This window comes from Mastigoproctus giganteus, chromosome 11 (genome assembly GCF_048544385.1).
Source record: "Mastigoproctus giganteus isolate SK-2022 chromosome 11, ASM4854438v1, whole genome shotgun sequence".
In the NCBI taxonomy this organism is placed as follows: domain Eukaryota; kingdom Metazoa; phylum Arthropoda; class Arachnida; order Uropygi; family Thelyphonidae; genus Mastigoproctus; species Mastigoproctus giganteus.
Window position 1 is genome coordinate 168,520,297 of NC_143585.1, and position 20,564 is coordinate 168,540,860.

At 39.4% G+C, this 20,564-nt stretch overlaps 1 protein-coding gene across 1 annotated transcript in view; it reads left to right on the forward strand.

Moving 5' to 3' along the window:
- Apoltp (Apolipoprotein lipid transfer particle) overlaps nt 1-20,333 on the forward strand; it is a 168,578-nt gene extending 148,245 nt beyond the window's left edge. Inside the window, exon 34 of the mRNA XM_090384611.1 lies at nt 19,857-20,333. Coding sequence (XP_090240737.1) covers nt 19,857-19,919 — 63 coding nt within the window. The 3' untranslated portion in view covers nt 19,920-20,333. The remainder of the gene's footprint in view (nt 1-19,856) is intronic.
- The last annotated feature ends 231 nt before the right edge of the window (nt 20,334-20,564 follow it).

Below are 20,564 nucleotides of genomic sequence, written 5' to 3' on the forward strand. Positions count from 1 at the left end.
ACCCACAATCTGTCCTTTATCAAAGTCCGATAAATCCTTCCCATCACTCTCGGAATTTTACTACACACTGAACCACCGACACCTTATCTATGCTACATAGGTCGACTAACTCCGCATTCTCATGCCTCACGCAGTCAATGGGTTGCATTCAGTTTTCATAGGGGTGGTCATAATTCAGTGATCTTTCAACAAATACTTGATTTTTTTTTTTTTTTTTATATTGCCATGCTAGCTATCTCAGAGCAGATTCCTCATTTCTGTTCCTGTGACAAATTTTTTTTCTTGAAATCCTCTACTGTTCTTCTTTAAAAGATGCAGTTGATAGCAGTTTCAGGAGACTTCTTTCACCATTTGTTAATAATGACAATTATTAACAAATGAACTAATAAATTATGATTAAGAAATTAACCATTTCAAAAACAGTACTTTTATGATAACTATACATTAAAATAGTATTAAAATGAAACTAAATGCTACTAGGCATAATATTTTAAGGTTATCAATATAATATCAGTGCAGACACACCATAGACAACTCAAAAAAAAAAACTACGATAGTAGTATAAAGGGCATCATTTTATCTGTATCTCATATTGTGCTAATCCTTCACGAGTAGCCATATATTGCACTACCTCAAATAAGTAACGCTTCACTAATAGAGAACACTATTGTTACTTATTATGTGGTGGGGACCACCACACAGACTACACCATTTCAAGGCTTGTTTTTTTATGTGTGGGATAATAACTCTACTATCCACTTGTAAAGGGACAGAAACTCCAACTCACACTGCTCAAAAACCCCCTCAAATAAGCAACAATTCCCCAATAGAGAAGACTGTTATTACCTATTTTCAGAAACTCCATGATTATCAGTCTCCCCAGATGGCACCATTTGAAAAATGGTATGGAATAAGTTTTTTTTTTTTTTTTTTTTTTTTTTATCATCTCATGGATAATAATTTTTATAATTTGATTAATAGTATAATTAATTTAAGTCTGTTTGGTATAACAAAAGCACCGGGAAAGGAAAAATGAGAGTAGGTGTGTGTTATAGTATGAGGATACTCTGCTATCCTCATACTGTCCCTATTAGACTTAGGAAAGCAAAAAAAAAAATGTGTAGGACAGGAAGAAGAAGAAATTCTGTAATTCTTGCAAAAGGTGGCTCTGCTAGGTAGTGAATAAAGATTTCTAAATTTTTGGCCTGCTCTGTCTGTAGTCATGATTATAGAATTTTGGAATTGTTTCTTTCGGCAGTGATGACAAGCAGAGGGCACAAATAGGGCAATGCGAGTGTGGCCCTGGCAACAAGTACTAACTCATCATAGGCACCATGTAGCTAAGACTTTGAATCACTGAATTTATAAATTATTTTGTAAGAAACTGCTATTATCTTAAATAATTTTTATAAAAGCCTCTTTTATTTTTTTTTTTTTCTCCCCCCATATAAGTGTACCATCTCATGGATAATAATTTTTATAATTTAATTAATAGTATAATTAATTTTTAAGTCTGTTTGGTGTGACATAAGAACCGGGAAAGGAAAAATGAGAGTAGGTGGGTGTTATAGGCCTAATGAATCTGATGAGTATAATAAGAAATTGTACAGGGAAATAGAGTGGGCCAGTAAATCAGAGAATCTTATTTATAATGCGGGATTTTAATTTCCCAGATATTGACTGGAATTTGTGGGTTTGGCACTCACACACTAGCAAGGCTTTTCTGGATTTATTGGATGATTGTTTTCTACATCAGCATGTTTGGGAGGCAACTAGAGGGAGTAATACTCTTGATTTGATTATCAGTAGTGATTCTTCATGCATTAAGAATCTGCAGATACAGGAACCACTAGGTGGCAGTGATCACAGTGTGCTGAAGTGGGATTTGCTCAAAGAGGTAACTACCATGGGGTAAAGGGAACGGTTTTTACTTTCGTAAAGGCAACTACGATGGCCTGAGACAGTATTTATTTAAATTCTATACAGTGGGACCAACTGATGATGTTACCAACAGCAAATTCAAAATGGGAAGCATTCAAAGAACTTATCTTGGAAGCTAGCAGGCTTTACATACCAACTAAGAAATATTGTTCAAGGTTTAGGCCTAAATGGATGTCAGATGGACTAATGAGACATATGGCAGAGAAGAAAATGCATGGGATACATATAAATTAACGGGTGACATGGAAGCCTATGATAGATATAAGCTGGTCTGTAACCAAGTCACAAAGGAGATTAGGCAGGCAAAGGCAGATTATGAGAAATCCTAGGCAAAAGATGCAAAGAAAAACAGAAAAGAGTTCTTTATGCATGTAAACTCTAGAAGGAAAGGGATGAATCATATTTGTCCACTGGATATTGCTAGTTCAACTGTTGATGATCCTGCTCAGGTGGCTAACAAACTAAACGATATTTTGCATCTACATTCACACTTGAGGAGTTATTCAGGAAGGGGAATACCAGAGGTGAAGTAAACTCTGGCAGTGAGCTAGATGATTTTGTAATAACTGAGAGGAAAGTGGAGGAGAAATTTTTGAGGATAAACATAAAAAAGGCACCTGGGGTGGATGGGATCTCTCTAGTTATATTAAAGGAGGCAGCAAAGGAAGTAAGCAAACCCTTAGCCATCATTATGAGAGCTTCTTTGGACTCAAGGGAGGTACCCATAGACTGCAGATATGCAAATGTGTGACCCCAATTCACAAAGGAGGATTAAACGCTGACACAAGTAATTATAGACCTGTGAGTTTAACTTCTGTTCCAGGAAAATTAATGGAGGCACTGGTTAAAGACGCACTGCAGGATCATCTAGAGAAGACTTGAGTTATAGCTCGGACACAGCACGGTTTTGTTAAGGGAAAGTCTTGCCTGACCAATTTGATTGGATACTATGATGCAGTCACAAAAGAACTGGATGCAGGGAATAACTTTGATATTATATATTTGGATTTTAGAAAGACTTTTCATACTGTTTCACATGGAAGACTGCTGCACAAATTGGAGCAGTGTGGCATTGGAGGCAAATTGCTGCTATGGATAAAGGGATGGTTGTGGAGGAGAAGATGGTTGAGTGGAAATCAGTGGACACTGCTCATCACGGACTAATGTTATTATTGGAGTCCCTCAGAGTTCAGTGTTGGGTCCATTGTTGTTTTCTGTATTTATAAATGATATTGATGATGGTATAGCAAGCTTAATGTCCAAGTTTGCAGACGATAAATAGGTTGGCAGAGTTGTTAAGGACACTACTGATGCTATGCTGCTGCAACAAGATCTGGAAAGATTGAGCAGACGGGCTGAGAGGCGGCAAATGAAGTTTAACATTGACAAATGTAAAGTACTACATGTGGGAAGCAGTAACCCCAGAGCAACATATCAACTCTGGTACTACACTGACAGTGGTAGAGAATGAAAAAGACTTGGGGGTAATTGTGCAGGCAGATATTAAGTTTTCTGAGCTGTGCAGACGGGCTGCAAGAGTAGCTTGCAGCCCATCTTGTCAATGGTATACAGGAATTTTTCTAGCAGGGATAAGGAGGTGATTATTCCCTTGTATAAGGCAATGGTCAGGCCACACCTTGATTACTGTATACAGGTCTGGAAGCCTCACATGAAGAAGGATGTAGAGCTGGTAGAACGAGTACAGAGAAGGGCAACAAGATTAGTGAATGGAACAAAGGGTTGCTCTTACGAAGAAAGGCTTAAGTTTTGCAAATTACAGTGTCTGGAGACTAGGCACCGGGAAGATGATCTGATAGAGGTGTATAAAGCCTTGAATGGTTTGAGCATGCTCAATGCCGATGGGATTCTCCCCTTTGCTCAGAATAATCACCTGAGAGGGCATAAATTCAAATTGAGGAAAGACAGATGTAGGATAGATGTACAGAAATTTTCCTTTAGCCAGCGGATAGTTGGTTGGTGGAACAGACTTCCATTCCTTGTTGTGGGAGTTGATAGCCTAAATAAATTTAAGGCTCAGCTGGAAAGGTATTTCGAATGAACGGAGGCGTGAAATGGGAGTGGTGCGTTTTTTTTTTTTTTTTGGCTGATGCTGCATAAGCTTTCTTTCTTGCATCATATGCCTGTACTAATGCTAATCTGTAATAAAGTCACAAACGAGGTTAGGCAGGCAAAGGCAGATTACAAGAAATCTTTGGCAAAGGATGCAAAGAAAAACAGCAGAGTTCTCTACTTAGGTAAACAATATAAGGAAAGGGATGAATCAGATTGGACCACTTAACATAGATGGGTTGAGTATTGATGATCATGCTCAGGTAGCTGATAAACTGAAATGAGTATTTTGAATCTAAATTCACACATGAGGAGTTATTCAATGAGGGGAATGCCAGAAGTTTATCAAACACTAACAAGGAGCTAAGTGATTTTGTAATAACTGAGAAATTCTTGAAGTTAAATATAAAAAAGGAACCTGGAGTGGACAGGATCTCTCCAGTTATATTAAGAGAGGCAGCAAAGGAAGTAAGCAAACCCTTAGCCATAATTATGAGAGCTTCCTTGGACTCAGGGGAGGTTCCCATGGACCGGAGGACAAATATATCACCAATTCACAAAGGAGGTTCTCAAAAGGTGACACAAGTAATTATAGATCTGCTAGTTTAACTTGTGTTCTGGGGAAAATAATGGAGTCACTGGTTAAAGAAGCATTGCAGGATCATCTAGAAAAGACTGCAGTAATAGTTAAGACACAACATGGGTTTGTTAAAGGGAGGTCTTGTCTGACCAGTTTGATTGGATACTATGATGTGGTCACAAAGGAACTGAATGTCAAAAATAATTTTGATATCTTACACTTGGATTTCAGGAAAGCTTTGATACTGTTGCACATGGAACACTGCTCTAGAAATGGGAGAGGTATGGTATTAAGGGCAAGTGGCAACAATGGATAAAGGGATGGTTGAGTGGGAGATGACAGAGAGTGGTAATGCTCTCGTGGACAAATGTTATAAGTGGAGTTCCCCAGGATTCGGTGCTGGGCCCATTGTTGTTTTGTGTATTCATTAATGATATTGATTAAGGTATATCAGGATTAATGTCCAAGTTTGCAGATGATACAAAGGTAGGCAGGGATGTTAAAAACAGTAAAGATAGTATGCTACTCCAACTGGATCTAGATAAGTTGAGCAAATGGGCTGAGAAGTGGCAACTGAAGTTTAACTTGACAAATTTAAAGTTTAAATTGACAAATGCAAAGTACTGCATATGGGTAGCAATAACTGAAGAGAAATGTATCAACTGTGTGCTACTACACTCAGGAAACTGAGAAAAGTCTGGGGGTAATTGTGCAGTCAAATATGAAGTTTGCTGAGCAGTGCAGACAGACTGCCAGGGCAGATCGTGGAGTCCTGTCAATGATATATAGGAGTTTTACTAGCAGAGACAGGGAGGTGATTATTCCGTTGTACAAGGCAATGGTCAAGCAACACCTAAAGTATATATATACAGGTCTGGAGGCCTCATTTTTGGAAGAATGTAGAGTTGCTAGAACTAGTACAAAGAAGGGCAACAAGACTGGTGAGGGGAACAACGGGGTTCTCTTAGCAAGAAAGGCTTAAGTCTGCAAATTGCAGCACCTGGAGAGTAGACACCTGCAAGGGTTGCTTGTTGTCTGTTGTTTAGTTTTATGAGCATTAGCAACTAAGGCCATGTTGCTCCGGGGATAGGCGGTGGTCATTCCCTGACTTTTCCGCATCCTCCGTATTTGGTGGACACGGGCTCGAACCCCAGTCTAATCAAGAAGTGTGTGTGCTATGCACTGCTGCTTCTGTCCACCTGGCTATGGAGGCGCCACTTGCAAAGTGATCTGATTGAGGTGTATAAGGCCTTGAATGGGTTGAGCAAGCTGAATGTTGATGGGATTCTTCCTCTTGCTCAGATTAAGAACCTGAGGTAGCATAGATTCAAATTGATGAAAGACGTTTGTAGAAAAGCAGTGCGGAAATTTGCCTTTAGCCAGCGGGTGGTTGATTGGTGGAACAGATTTCCATCTTTTATTGTGGAAATCTTTGAGGTTGTCACAGACATTCTCTCAGATATGCCAGACAAGTTGTACTTGTTATCTGGGAGTCTAAAACGCTGATGGAAGGTCTTGCCTGACCAATTTGATTGGATACTATGATGTAGTCACAAAAGAACTGGATGCAGGGAATAACTTTGATATTATATATTTGGATCTTAGAAAGGCTTTTGATACTGTTGCACATGGAAGACTGCTGCACAAATTGGAGCAGTGTGGCATTGGAGGCAAATTGCTGCTGTGGATAAGGGGATGGTTGAGTGGCAGAAGACAGAGAGTGGTAATCAATGGACACTGCTCAACGTGGACTAATGTTATTAGTGGAGTTCCTCAAGGTTCAGTGTTGGGTCCGTTGTTGTTTTCGGTGTTTATGAATGATATTGATGATGGGATATCAAGTTTAATGTCCAAGTTTGCAGATGATACAAAGGTTGGCAGGGTCGTTAAGGACAATACTGACGCTATGCTGCTGCAACAGGATCTGGACAGGTTGAACAGATGGGCTGAGAGGTGGCAAATGAGGTTTAACATCGACAAATGTAAAGTGCTGCATATGGGAAACAGTAACCCCAGAGCAACGTATCAACTCTGCGGTACTATACTGACAGTGGTGGAGAATGAAAAGGACCTGGGGGTAATTGTGCAGGCAGATATGAAGTTCTCTGAGCAGTGCAGACGAGCTGCAAGAGTAGCTCATGGTGTCTTGTCAATGATATACAGGAATTTTTCTAGCAGGGATAAGGAGGTGATTATTCCCTTGTATAAGGCAATGGTAAGGCCACATCTTGAGTACTGTATACAGGTCTGGAGGCCTCATTTCAAGAAGGATGTAGAGCTGCTGGAACGGGTACAGAGAAGGGCAACAAGATTAGTAAATGGAACAAAGGGTTGCTCTTACGAAGAAAGGCTTAAGTTTTGCAAATTACAGAGTCTGGAGACTAGGCACCGGCGAGGTGATCTGATAGAGGTGTATAAGGCTTTGAATGGTTTGAGCATGCTCAATGCCAATGGGATTCTTCATCTTTCTCAGAATAATCACCTCAGAGGGCATAAATTCAAATTGAGGAAGGACGGATGTCGGATAGATGTGCGGAAATTTGCCTTTGGCCAGCGGGTGGTTGGTTGGTGGAACCGACTTCCATCACTGGTTGTTGAAGTTGATAGCCTAAACAAATTTAAAGCTCAACTGGACAGGTATTTCGAACGAACGGAGGGGTGAAATGGGAGTGGGTTTTTTTTTTTTTTTTGTTTTTTTTGGCTGATGCTGAATAAGCTTGCTTTCTTGCATCATATGCCTCTGCAATGCTAATGCTAATGCTAATATTCGGGTGACACTCAAGTCAAGTGGACTCAATTTCGGCGAAGTTTGGACAGTATGTGACAGCCAAATCCTCTGCTTGCACCTTCACGATGGTGCTATTGTTAGTAATCCTGGGTATAACCTCCATGCGCAAGAACACGGTGGGTGACCACACAGGTGTAAACCAATGTAATCAGGGGTCGAGGTGTGGCGCCCACACCACATGGAGGAATGCCACCCCCTCTGTGTTACCAGGCAGTAATACAGGGTAGATAACTCTCATTAACTGGTGCAATGACACCACTTTGCTTATTGGAGGCTTGCAGTGGTGGAACCCATGTTTAATCTCCAGAACTAATTTCCGGTCAACCCTTCCCCATCTCTTCCTTCATGCAGTATGATTGATGACTTTTGAGGTTATGATGAACATTGTGGCGAGATCCATTCTTCCTTACATTTCAAGGGTACAGCTGTAAAACGTGTTCGCAGGCCAGCCGCTAGTACCGGACCGAACCTATTGGTAACTCTCTAGAAGGTTTCCGGATCAGATAGTGTATAAGCTTGCTACCTCTACTCTGCCAGATAGTGACTGGAGGGAGTCCGAGTAGTGTGTATGTACGGGGGGAGGGGTATTGTCGAGGGCTTGTTATGTCAACGATCTGGGTATATTCTTACCATGTGTACACCATATCCAAAAATTTCATTACTTCATACAGCATGTCCCACCCACTTTTTCTTACTATTGAATACACCATGAATTGTCAAACTAATAGAATAAGCTTATCTGCAAAAAGATCTAAACCTCTCAAACACTTTCTAATTCATTTCACAAATATATGTGGTCTCAGTTCTAATCTCAACGATGTCCATTTCCACTTGCAGTCTGCCAAACCCCATGTAATTTTTCTGACAGAATCTCAGTTATCGGTTCAACTACTGCTCATCTTAGTTGCCCAAATTATTTGCTGTATGATTCTTTTCGCCTCAAAGATGGTACTTGTGCATATGTCTGTTCCGATATTCCCTGTCAGACACTTGGTAATTTGGAATCTCCTCTTTTCGATCTTCTCTGGCTTAAAATCTCTACCTCATTGTGTCAAATTCATCTGTTGTCTCTACCGTTCTCCCAACTCCACCAATCACTTGGAGTGCTTTGACTTCCTCTCTTTACAACTTGACTTTCTCCAGTCCAACTTTCCTAACAGTGAGGTAATTTTCCTTGGTGATTTTAATCTTCACAACTCCAGTTGGCTTCCGTTTTCTAGTCACACCGACCCAGCTGGTCGAGATGCTGAGGCTTTCGTAATTACTAATAACTTTGCACAGTTTGTTTATTTACCTACAAGAATACCGGACAAAACTAACCATACAGCCAACACGCTTGATCTTTTTCTCACAAACAACCCTTCTAATTACACGGTGAAAATTAAGTGGTCCTTTAAGCACCTCAGATCACAACATGGTGATTGTCTCTTCTCCAATGGAGCCTTTATCTCATGACTATTCCCAACCTCATATTGTTGCAAAATGGTATGACCTGCGAGATTTCTTTCCTTCTTTTCCTTGGCTGGATTACTGTTTCAAAACTTCTGATGTCAACGTTTAGTCTGATCGTGTCAGTGAAATTATTCTTGCAGGAATGGAATCCTTTATCCCACACTCCACTTTAAAATCTCGTCCTTTATCTAAACCATGGTTTTCCAATAAATGTGCTAAGGCTGTTCAAGAGAAGAATGTTGCATATTGTAATTGGCTTGTTTCTAATTCTTCAGTTTCATTTTCTGCCTACAACAAAGCTCGCTACAATTGTAAAGCAGTTATTAATCAGTCCAAACTAGAGGTTGAACAGGCTAAGAGTAGAAAACTTGCTTCTTGCCCTAATGGTAGCCGAGCATTCTGGTCTTTTGCCAAAGCTATAGGCCGCAACTTTTGCACATCTCAGCTCCCACCTCTGTCCAAACCATATGGTTCTGTTGTCACTTCAGCCAAGGATAAAGCTGACCTGCTAGCATCCCATTTTCCTTCCAACTCATGTATTAATGATCTTGGTAAAACACTTTCCACCATTCCCAACACGCTCCATTCACTGCCTCCTGTGGTCTTCAGTCAAAAGGATATCAGAAGGATTTTAACGAATCTTGATGCTAAGAAAGTTCCAGGTCCCGATGGTATTTCTCCACTTGTTCTCAAAACCTGTGCTCCTGAACTTACTCTTGTTCTTTGCCGCCTCTTTTCACTTTCTTATTCCAAAGGTGTTTTTCCTTCTGCTTGGAAATTTTCTCATATCCAGCCAGTTCCTACAGAGGGTGACAAATCCCTCCCATCCAATTATTGTCCCATTGTAATTACTTCTACTCTTTCCAAAGTAATGGAGAAATCGATTAACCACCAACTCAAACTACCTAGAAATCTTCCGTCTGATCAATGATCGCCAGTATGGATTCCGTCAGATTCGATCCACTGGGGATATTCTGGCTTATGGTACCCATTTATGGACTAATTCAATGGAAAAGTTCGTTGAAACATAAGCAGTTGCTCTTGACATCTCAAAGACTTTCGATCGTGTTTGGCATAAAGGTCTTCTAAACAAGCTTGCATCTTATGGTTTGCCAACTGTTTTTTGTAATTGGTTATCCAGTTTTCTGTCTGATCGTGAGGGTGATGGTAGATGGCTCTTTGTCTTCTAACTTCTCCACTAATGCCAGTGTCCCCCAAAGTTCTTTCCCCCACTCTTTTCCTCTTGTATATTAATGACCTTCTTCCATTGACTGGAAATCCTATCCATAGTTTTGCCGATGATAGCACATTGCATTCCAATTTTCATTTTTAGAAACCTTGTCCTGCTCGATCAGCTTCAACTTCTCGAAAATCTGCTACCAATTCCTTAAATGCCGATCTCCAGGTAATTCTCCAGTGGACAAAGACAATTTAGTTGATTTCAATCCTTCTAGAACTCAGCCTTGTCTTATATCTTGCAAAAAGGATTCTTCTGCTCTTCTGCTTATCTTTGTTGACACTCCAATTTCTAGGCAAAATGATATATCTCTTTTGGGGATTACTCTGACTTCTAATCTCTCTTGGCACAAGCACATTAAAAATATTGCTTCCTCTGCATCTAAAAAACTTGGTTTTCTCTTTCGCTCTTGGCATTATTTTTCTTCCAAACAGATGTTCACTCTTTACAAATCGCAAATCCACTCTACCATGGAATATTGTTCCCACATCTTTTAATGATTAATGATTCATCTCTAACAGAGTCTCTCTGCTCGATGTCTCATAGATGTACTGTTTTTGCTGCATCCCTCTTCTACAGATATTTTCATGGGCACTGTTCTTCTGAATTGGCTTCTATAATTCCCGCTCTCTCTCTTTCAAAACAGTCCAAATACGTGCCGCCACCAGCCAACATCCATTTACTGTCCAACTTCAAACTTCCTCGTTTATTCATTCAACTGCAGTTTTCTGGAACAACCTTCCTTCATGCGTATTTCCTGAAAATTACAGTCTACAGAAGTTCAAGTCCAATGTCAACAAATATCTTCTTTCGTCTTCTCAACCTCCAACCCAAGTATGGTTCTAAGTACTATAGGTTCTAATACCTCTCGTGTTTGGGGTTTACATAAAAAAAAAAAAAAAAAAAGTTGATAGCCTAAATAAATTTAAGGCTGAGCTGGACAGGCATTTGGAACAGATGGAGGGGTGAAATGGGAGGGGTTTTTTTTTTTTGGCTGATGCTGCATAAGCTTGCTTTCTTCCATCAATTAAAGAAGCTAATGCTAATTAACTCTGTGGTTCAAAGCACTCTCTTATCAGCTTCTTAAAAATTAATATGCATGCACCACCAAGCTTCAGGAGCCTTGCTCATGTTTAGTTGCAAAAGAATTTTCTAATAATATTCTGAAATCTTAATTTCACTAATTTCATGCTTCCAACTTGAATCACACAGTTTCTCCACTTAAATTAGCTATAAAATACAATAAGAGTAACAATGTATTTGTGGAAGTGTATCTCATACTTCTTGGAATTGGGTAAATCATTATTAGGAGTTGTATATCCCCAATAAACTTGTTACTATTGCTTTGTTTACTACAGTTTCCTCTTCCCATCTTAGAAATTTACATCACCACTCCTCGGAAATTTCTTAAATTACTAGCACAGTGTGCTGTTCAACCTTTTCTAAGGCAATCTACCTTTTCTAAACAATTGAAAATACCTATCTACCCCAGTTGGGAAGAGTGATAAACAAAAGGATAAGCATACATATTACTAGTGTCCCCCCCATGGTTGATAATAACAAAATTAAAACATACAATATGATACTAGCCTTATGACAATCTGGTGGTGGAAAATGGCAATACCACTGAACATAATAATAAAAGAAAACTGCTACCACTACATATTAAGTAGCATGTTGAAACTCAACTTAGTTTTTGGTGTGGGGATATCAAAACAGCTGGAAAAATTAGCTGCTGTTTCATCAACTAAGGTTGCAAAACACTTAAATAAAATGGCAATACTTTTATTTTGATTTTCCTAATGAATTTGAATTTTCCTCATAATAGCACCATAGAAACTGCTATAATGAGTTATGAGCCTTTCATGCATAACTGCAGTGAAAATGTGCCATTCGTTATTTTAAATCAGTTACTACCAATTATACTCACACTTTAAAAGAAAAAAATGGCTGATTTTTTTTTTTTTTTTTTTTCTGACAGAGTGAGAGAGAGGAGATTCATCTCATCAACCCCACATAAGCTACTGACCCCAAAATAAATCTTAGCTACCCAAGAGTACTGTCCACCAAGTCCACCACTTATAAAGAAAAGAACTGTTATACCTGAATTTCAAGTACATTTTTAACAAATCAGATTCCAACTTGGATATCATATTTTATACATTTGGCTCAGCACAAATTTTGAATGGATTCTATCTCACAAGCTTGTACATTAAGTTCTTAATAAGCTTTCCCATATGAACAATATTATAAATTTATTTATTTCTTCAAACACATTAAAATGGCCAAATATGTGTGAAATCATTTAGATTTATCACACTCGTAAAAGCATTAGAATGGACATAAGATGCAAGAAATCAAGCTTATGCAGAATCAGCCAAGCCCACCCCCTCCCATTTCAATTATCTATTCACTCCAAATGCTTGTCCAGCTCAGCCTTAAATTTATTTAAGCTATCAACTTCCACAAGAGTTGGAAGTTTCCAGCAATCAACTACCTGCTGGCTAAAGGCAAATTTCCGCACATCTATTCTACGACTAGCACAGTGTGCTGTTCAACTGTCTTTCCTCAATTTGAATTTATGCCCCCCTCAGGTTCATAATCTGAGCAAGAGGAAGACTCCCATCAGCACTGAGCTTGCTCAAACCATTTAAGGCCTTACACACATATCGATCAGATCACCTCGCATGTGCTTAGTCTCCAAGCACTTCAATTTGCAGGAATTAAGCCTATCTTGGTAAGAGCACCCCTTTGTTCACCAATCTTGTTGCCCTTCTTTGTACTCTTTCTAGCAACTGTACATCCTTCCTAAAATGAGGCCTCCAGACCAAGGTGTGGCCTGACCATTGCCTTGTACAACGGGATAATCACCTCCTTGTCCCTGCTAGCAAAATTCCTATATCTCATTTACAAGACTCCATGACCTACTCTGGCAGCCTGTCTGCACTGCTCAGCGAACTTCATATCTGACTGCACAATTACCACCAGGTCTTTTTCACTCTCCACTTCCCTGAGTGTAGTACCACACAGTTGGTATGTTTCTCTTTGGTTACTGCTACCCATATGCAGTACTTTGCATTTGTCAATGTTAAACTTGAGTTGCCCAACTTATCTAGATCCAGTTGCAGTAACATACTGTCATTAACAACCCTGCCAACCTTTGTATCATCTGAGCTCGATAGGTGTCAACTTTGACATTACGTCTGATATACCCTCAATCAATATTCTTGATGAATACAAAAAACAACAATGGGCCCAGCACCGAACCATGGGGAACTTCACTAATAACATTATTCCACGAAGAGCAGTGTCCACTGATTACCACTCTCTGTCATCTCCCACTCAACCATCCCTTTATCTATTGTAGCAGCTTGCTCTTAATGCCATACCGCTCCAATTTGTACAGCAGGCCTCTGTGTACAACGGTATCAAAAGCTTTCCTGAAATCCAAGTATAAGATATCAAAATTATTTTTTGTATCCAGTTCCTTTGTAACCACATCACAGTATCCAATCAAACTGGTCAGACAAGACCTCCCTTTAACAAACCCATGATATCTTAACTGTTACCGAAGTCGTGTCTACATAATCCTACAATGATTCTTTTTGCCAGTGACTATATTATTTTCCCCGGAACCAAAGTTAAATTAACAGGTGTATAATTACTTGTCACCTTTGTGAATTTGTGATACATTTGCACACCTCCAGTCCATGGGGACCTCCCCTGGGTCTAAGGAAGCTCTCATAATTATGGCTAAGGGTTTGCTTACTTTCTTTGCTTCCTCCTTTAATGTAACTGGATAGCTCCCATACACCCCAGGTGCCTTCCTTATATTTAACTTCAACAATTTCTCCTCCACTTTGCTCTCAGTTATTACAAAATCACTTAGCTACCTGTTAGAATTTGATAAGCTTCTGGCATTACTCTCCTTGAATAGCTCCTCATGTGTGAATGTAGATTCAAAATACTCCCTTTCCTTCTAGAATACAAAGTTCTTTACATAAGTAAAGAACTCTTGGCTGTTTTTCTTTGCATCCTTTTCCAAAGATTTCTCGTAATCTGCCTAACCTCCTTTCTGTCTTGATTACAGACTAGCTTATATTTGCCATAGGCTTCTGTGTCGCCTGATAATTTATATGCATCCCATGCATTTTGCTTCTCTGCCACGAGCCTCATTAATTCATCTGACATTCATTTAGGCCTAAATGGTATGCCAAGTCTAGTAGCCTCCAAGATTAAGTCCCTGAAGGCTTCCCATTTAGAATTCACCATTGGTAACATCATCAGTTGCCTTTACGAAAGCAAAAGAATTTCCATTTACCCTTGATGGTAGTTACACCTTTAAGTAAATCCCACATCAGTACACTGTGATCACTGTCACCCAGTGGTTCCTTTATCTGCAAATTCTTAATGCATGAATAATCACTGCTGATTGAGAGTATTACTCCCTCTGGTTGCCTCTCAAACATGTTGCTGTAGTAAACAGTCATCCAATAAATCTGCAAAAGCTTTGTGTAGGTGCAAGTGACCATCCCACAAGTTCCAGTCAATATCTGGAAAGTTAAAATACCCATTACAAGACATTCTGATTTACTGGCCCACTCTATTTCTCTGCACAACTGCTCGTTGTACTCATCAGATTCATTAGGCCTATAACACACACCTACTCTCATTTTCCCTTTTCCAGTACTTATGTCACACCAAACAGACTCAACATTGCATTGTCCACCAACATCATTTGGATGCACTTCCTTAGATTTTGTGTGTTTCTTAACTAATAGCACAACCCCTCCACCCTTCCTGTCCTGTCTATCCTTTCTGTACACACTGTACTCCCCAAATTCCAATTCTGCACTGCTTATATCTGTGTGACACTGTCTCTGATATCCCAACAATATCTGCACTTGATGTCTTGACTAACACTTCAAGTTCATCAAATTTATTAACTATACTAATAGCATTGGTGTACATGCAACTGTTCCTACTCTTAGTTACTGTAACACAGCCCATTAGCATTAGCATTAGCATTAGTAGAGGCATTTGATGCAAGAAAGCAAGCTTATGCAGCATCAGCCAAAAAAAAAAAAAAAAAAACCACTTCCACTTCACCCCTCTGTTCGTTCAAAATACCTGTCCAGCTGAGCCTTAAACTTATTTAGGCTATCAACCTCCACCACAAGGGATGGAAGTCTGTTCCACCAACCAACCACCCGCTGGCTAAAGGCAAATTTCCGCACGTCTATCCTACATCTGTCTTTCCTCAATTTGAATTTATGCCCTCTCAGGTGATTATTCTGAGCTAGAGGAAGAATCCCATCCGCATTGAGCAAGCTTAAACCATTCAAGGCTTTATACACCTCTATCAGATCACCTTGCTGGTGCCTAGTCTCCAGACACTGTAATTTGCAAAACTTAAGCCTTTCTTCATAAGAGCACCCCTTTGTTCCATTCACTAATCTTGTTGCCCTTCTCTGTACTCGTTCCAGCAGCTCTACATCCTTCTTGAAATGAGGCCTCCAGACCTGTATACAGTACTCTAGGTGTGGCCTGACCATCGCCTTATACAATGGAATAATCACCTCCTTATCCCTGCTGGAAAAATTCCTGTATATCATTGACAATACTCCATGAGCTACTCTTGCAGCCCGTCTGCACTGCTCAGAGAACTTCATATCTGCCTGCACAACCACCCCCAAGTCCCTTTCATTCTCTACCACTGTCAGTGTTGTACCATAGAGTTGATACGTTGCTCTGGGGTTGCTGTTTCCCATGTGTAGTACTTTACATTTGTCAATGTTAAACTTCATTTGCCACCTCTCAGCCCATCTGCTCAACCTTTCCAGATCCTGTTGCATTAGCATAGTGTCAGTAGTGTTCTTGACAACCCTGCCAACCTTTGTATCGTCTGCAAACTTGGACATTAATCCCGATATACCATCATCAATATCATTTATAAATACAGAAAACAATAATGGACCCAACACTGAGCCCTGAGGGACTCCACTAATAACATCAGTCCACGATGAGCAGTGTCCATTGATTACCACTCTCTGTCTTCTCCCCCTCAACCACCCCTTTATCCATAGCAGCAATTTGCCTCCAATGTCACACTGCTCCAATTTGTGTAGCAGTCTTCCATGTGCAACAGTATCAAAAGCCTTTCTAAGATCCAAGTATATAATATCAAAGTTATTCCCTGCATCCAGTTCTTTTGTGACTGCATCATAGTATCCAATCAAGTTGGTCAGGCAAGGCTTCCCCTTAACAAAACCATGCTGTGTCTGAGCTATAACTGAAGTCTTGTCTAAATGATCCTGCAGTGCGTCTTTAACCAGTGCCTCCATTAATTTTCCTGGAACAGAAGTCAAGCTCACAGGTCTATAATTACTTGTGTCAGCCTTTGATCCTCCTTTGTGAATTGGGGTCACATTTGCACATTTCCAGTCTATGGGTACCTCCCCTGAGTCCAAGGAAGCTCTCATAATTATGGCTAAGGGTTTGCTTACTTCCTTTGCTGCCTCCTTTAATATAACTGGATAGATCCCATCCACCCCGGGTGCCTTTCTTGTGTTTATCTTCAACAGTTTCTCCTCCACTTTACTCCCAGTTATTTCAAGATTCTGTAACTTACTGCTAGAGTTGAATACACCTCTGGCATTCCCCTCGCTGAATAACTCCTCATGTGTGAATGTCGATGCAAAATATTCATTTAGTTTGTTAGCCACCTGAGCAGGATCATCAACACTTGACCCATCAATATCAAGTGGACCAATCTGATTCATCCCTTTCCTTCTAGAGTTTACATAAGTTTTTTTTTTTTTTTTTTTTTGATTTGGTAGTTATTGGCGCATCGGCTTCTGTGGCCATATTGCACCTCCCAAGGTTTTTGCAGTACTTTGATCCAAGCCCGAGGCGGGAATCGAACCCGCGACCTTTGGGTTGCCGGGCAGGTACTTTACCCACTCGGCTAGCCCGGTCGGCTAATTTAGTTTACATAAGTAAAGAACTCTTTGCTGTTTTTCTTTGCATCCCTTGCCAAGGATTTCTCGTAATCTGCCTTCGCCTGCCTAACCTCCTTTGTAACTTGGTTGCATATCAACTTGTATCTATCATAGGCTTCTGTGTCATGTGTTAATTTGTAAGTATCCCATGCATTTTTCTTCTCTGCCATATGCCTCATTAGTTCATCTGACATCCATTTTGGCCTAAACCTTGAACAATATTTCTTAGTTGGTATGTAAAGCCTAGTAGCTTCCAAGATAAGTTCTTTGAATGCTTCCCATTTTGAATTTGCTGTTGGTAACATCATCAGTTGGTCCCACTGTATAGAATTTAAATACTGTCTCAGTCCATCGTAGTCGCCTTTACGGAAGCCCATGTACCATGTACTTACTTGTTTCACTGTGACTCCCAGTGGTCCTGGAAATCCCCTGCAACTTGCTTTCCATTCCAATAGAAGCAGTGCAACAATCACTTTTGCTCTGCCTTCGGCCACTGTTAATCTTTTAGTCTGTGTATCCCCCCCGAAGTTAGCAGTTTTCCGACCCGCTTAACACCACCTCGATAGCATCAGCTGTTATTCTTGCACCCTTTCTATTTAGGTGTACCTCATCCCTGTAGAAGCAATCGCTCCAGTTAACAAGCACAGACCACACTGAAAAAAATTCTACCCTATGAGCCTTGCACAATCTCTCCAGGGCCGATTTGATTGACAAGGCTCTCATCATATACTCCCTCCTATCGTGCCTGGGCAGAATTGCAGACACTTTCAAATTCAACCCTAGCTCGCAACTTTTTTTTCAACATTGACCTGTACTTGCTAATTAAATCTGTAGATCTCTTACTTTGGATGTCTTTAGTGCCAATATGTACAACATGTTGGTACTAATGACCTCCCTTTTGTGCCCTTAAAAGATATCTGCTCTACAATGTCATCAACTTTTTCCCCTGGCAGAAATACCCTGATCCTGTTCCACCTGTCCTTTTTGCATAATATATTCCCCATCTCCCTGACAATAGTCACCAAATATAACTAGTTCCTATGGAACCAGCGCATTCTGCCTTGGAGATTGCCTCTGCGTTGCCTGCTGTACTCTGGCATTGAATTGGGCAGCTTGATGGGCCCCTCGTATATTAATTTCTTTGAGAGTATCTGCCCTACACCTCAAACTCTCATTGGCACTTAATTTCTTGGTTCTAGGTACCTAGAGTACCTGTTCCTGAAATGTCCGCAAACATTTCACACATTTTTTGAGACTATGATATGTTAGAAAATCGCCCCCTTCATTTCTCCCCCGAGCCACAGCACTCCTGCTACTCTGTGATCTTTGCTTTGCAACTCTGGTCTAGGTCATGATTTCCGTTTAAATACAGTTTAATTAATGACAAAATTTAATAAGATTAATAAATTTATTGGTTAATTGATAGTACTATACTAAGCTAACAGATTTCTAATACAGTGCTACATATTATGCTATCTCATTTTATGTTATACCTTATGCTACAATTCGAGATATATGTTAAGCTATTTTGCATCGATCAGTACAATGGCCGCAAGTTGAACAATGTTGGCGCCAAGACCGGTATTAGTGGCAAGTCTTAAATTACAGAAATCACTAGTTAAATTTAAAAAAATAAGCTAACGATATTAAATAGGCTACTAAGCCTATTTAATATCTTTGTGAAAAGCAATGTAGTTTGTTAATTAACAAAGAATACGGTAAAAATAACAAAACTACTTATTGTTTTCAGCAGCCGAAAATCCACCGACTCTGTATTTGTTATTTGTCAAATGGCTAGATCTAACAATAGAAAAAAAAAAAATGTATAGTGGCTATTTCATCCATGATTTAGCTAAAATCAGGGCCCATTTAAGCATTCTTGGGACTAAGCACAATTGTGAGGCCCTAGGTTGTCTGAATATAAGTAAAATTTGCAGGTCCCTATTTCACCACCAGCCCACCCGTAATGGGCAAAATACTATGTTTTAAAAAAATTACAAGAGTAAGATCAATAATATTCCAATAAAAAATAACATTAATTAAATAATATTATTACAATAATATTAAAAAATAATTATATTCAAGGAAACTAAAAAAAACTTTGTTATACAAAGTTTTTTAATTTCCCTGAATGCAGTGTGTAAGCAGAGACTACATCTCAGAGCCATAATTAGTTGTTACTAATTTGTGCCAAACACTTTAAAATCATAATTATTATTTTATAATATAAACAAGTTTGCTAGGCCATGTGATTGTCAAAACAAGATTAATTAACAACAGGATGAATTAAGCTATTTCAAAACAAGATTAAACAACCTATTAATAGTGGACTTTTTTGTTTTTTACTTTGTCCAATACCAATTAAACCTACCATAAATTACATTTGACACAGGTGCAATAGTGAAGCTACCATATTATCAAATCCATCACCACCATGGTGGTGGTGATGGATTTGATGGGGGGGCACGGTCTTCCTATGGCTGGATAGGTGTCATTGTTAGAGATCAACCATCCAGTAGGGTTGAATATATAATTTCATTTTTCCATAGACAATCTTTCTTGCTTCAGGACCCATTCTTGTTTTGCATTTGTGCATGCATGCATGTGCATCACAGTGATTTGCCTGATGAAGAACTATGGGTTTTAAACTCTCCTTAGGTTAGGCAGGCTTTATGTAATATACCAAATTTAAATAGCTTAACTGCCATAGTAACATAATCATTTAGATAACACAGATAAATATTAATCTGTATGATTTCCTTATTTCTATTTATTTTTCATTTCTAGGCTGATTTTTCTCCTACATATTTTGCCGGCATTACGTCTGACCAGCAAGAATTAGTGAAATGAAAGGTGACTGTAATGAACAAATTCCTTCGTTGAAGAAACCAAAACCGAATCAAAGTGGACGTTCTATGTAAATTAAAAAAAAAAATGGCAGTAAAAACTTTTTTTAAAGCTACAGAATGTTACTGTGGCATGTATAAAGACACGGTGTTCATAATCAGGGTATTATAATAATAACTTCATGTCATTCCACTAATAACCGTGTGGTGGCACTGCTTTGCAGTACAATGCAATGTCCGTGTACATTGTTGGTGTGTCTGTGTGTTCATCACGTAGCTACATTTTAAGGTAAGATATGGTGTGCACAACATTTCTTATGAGTAGATTGTATCATCATTCCCCCTGCCTACTTGAATTACATACATTTGTCAATGTTATTTACTACTGGAATTAAATAAATAAAGCTGCAGCCTTCAAGGTGTCATGTGAAATCATTAAAATATGAAATGATTAAAACTGTTTCGCCAGCACAGCAATCTGTGAATTTAAAACTGAATCTTTCTCATTGCTAGCACAGAGGTCCACACCTTTGGTACTCATGCATCAGCAAAATATCCATGTGAGTTAATTTCACTGCCGTGAAAGTCTCAACCAAAACAAACTAGCATCCCTGAGTTCAACCTCTAACCCCATATGCAAAAATAACAA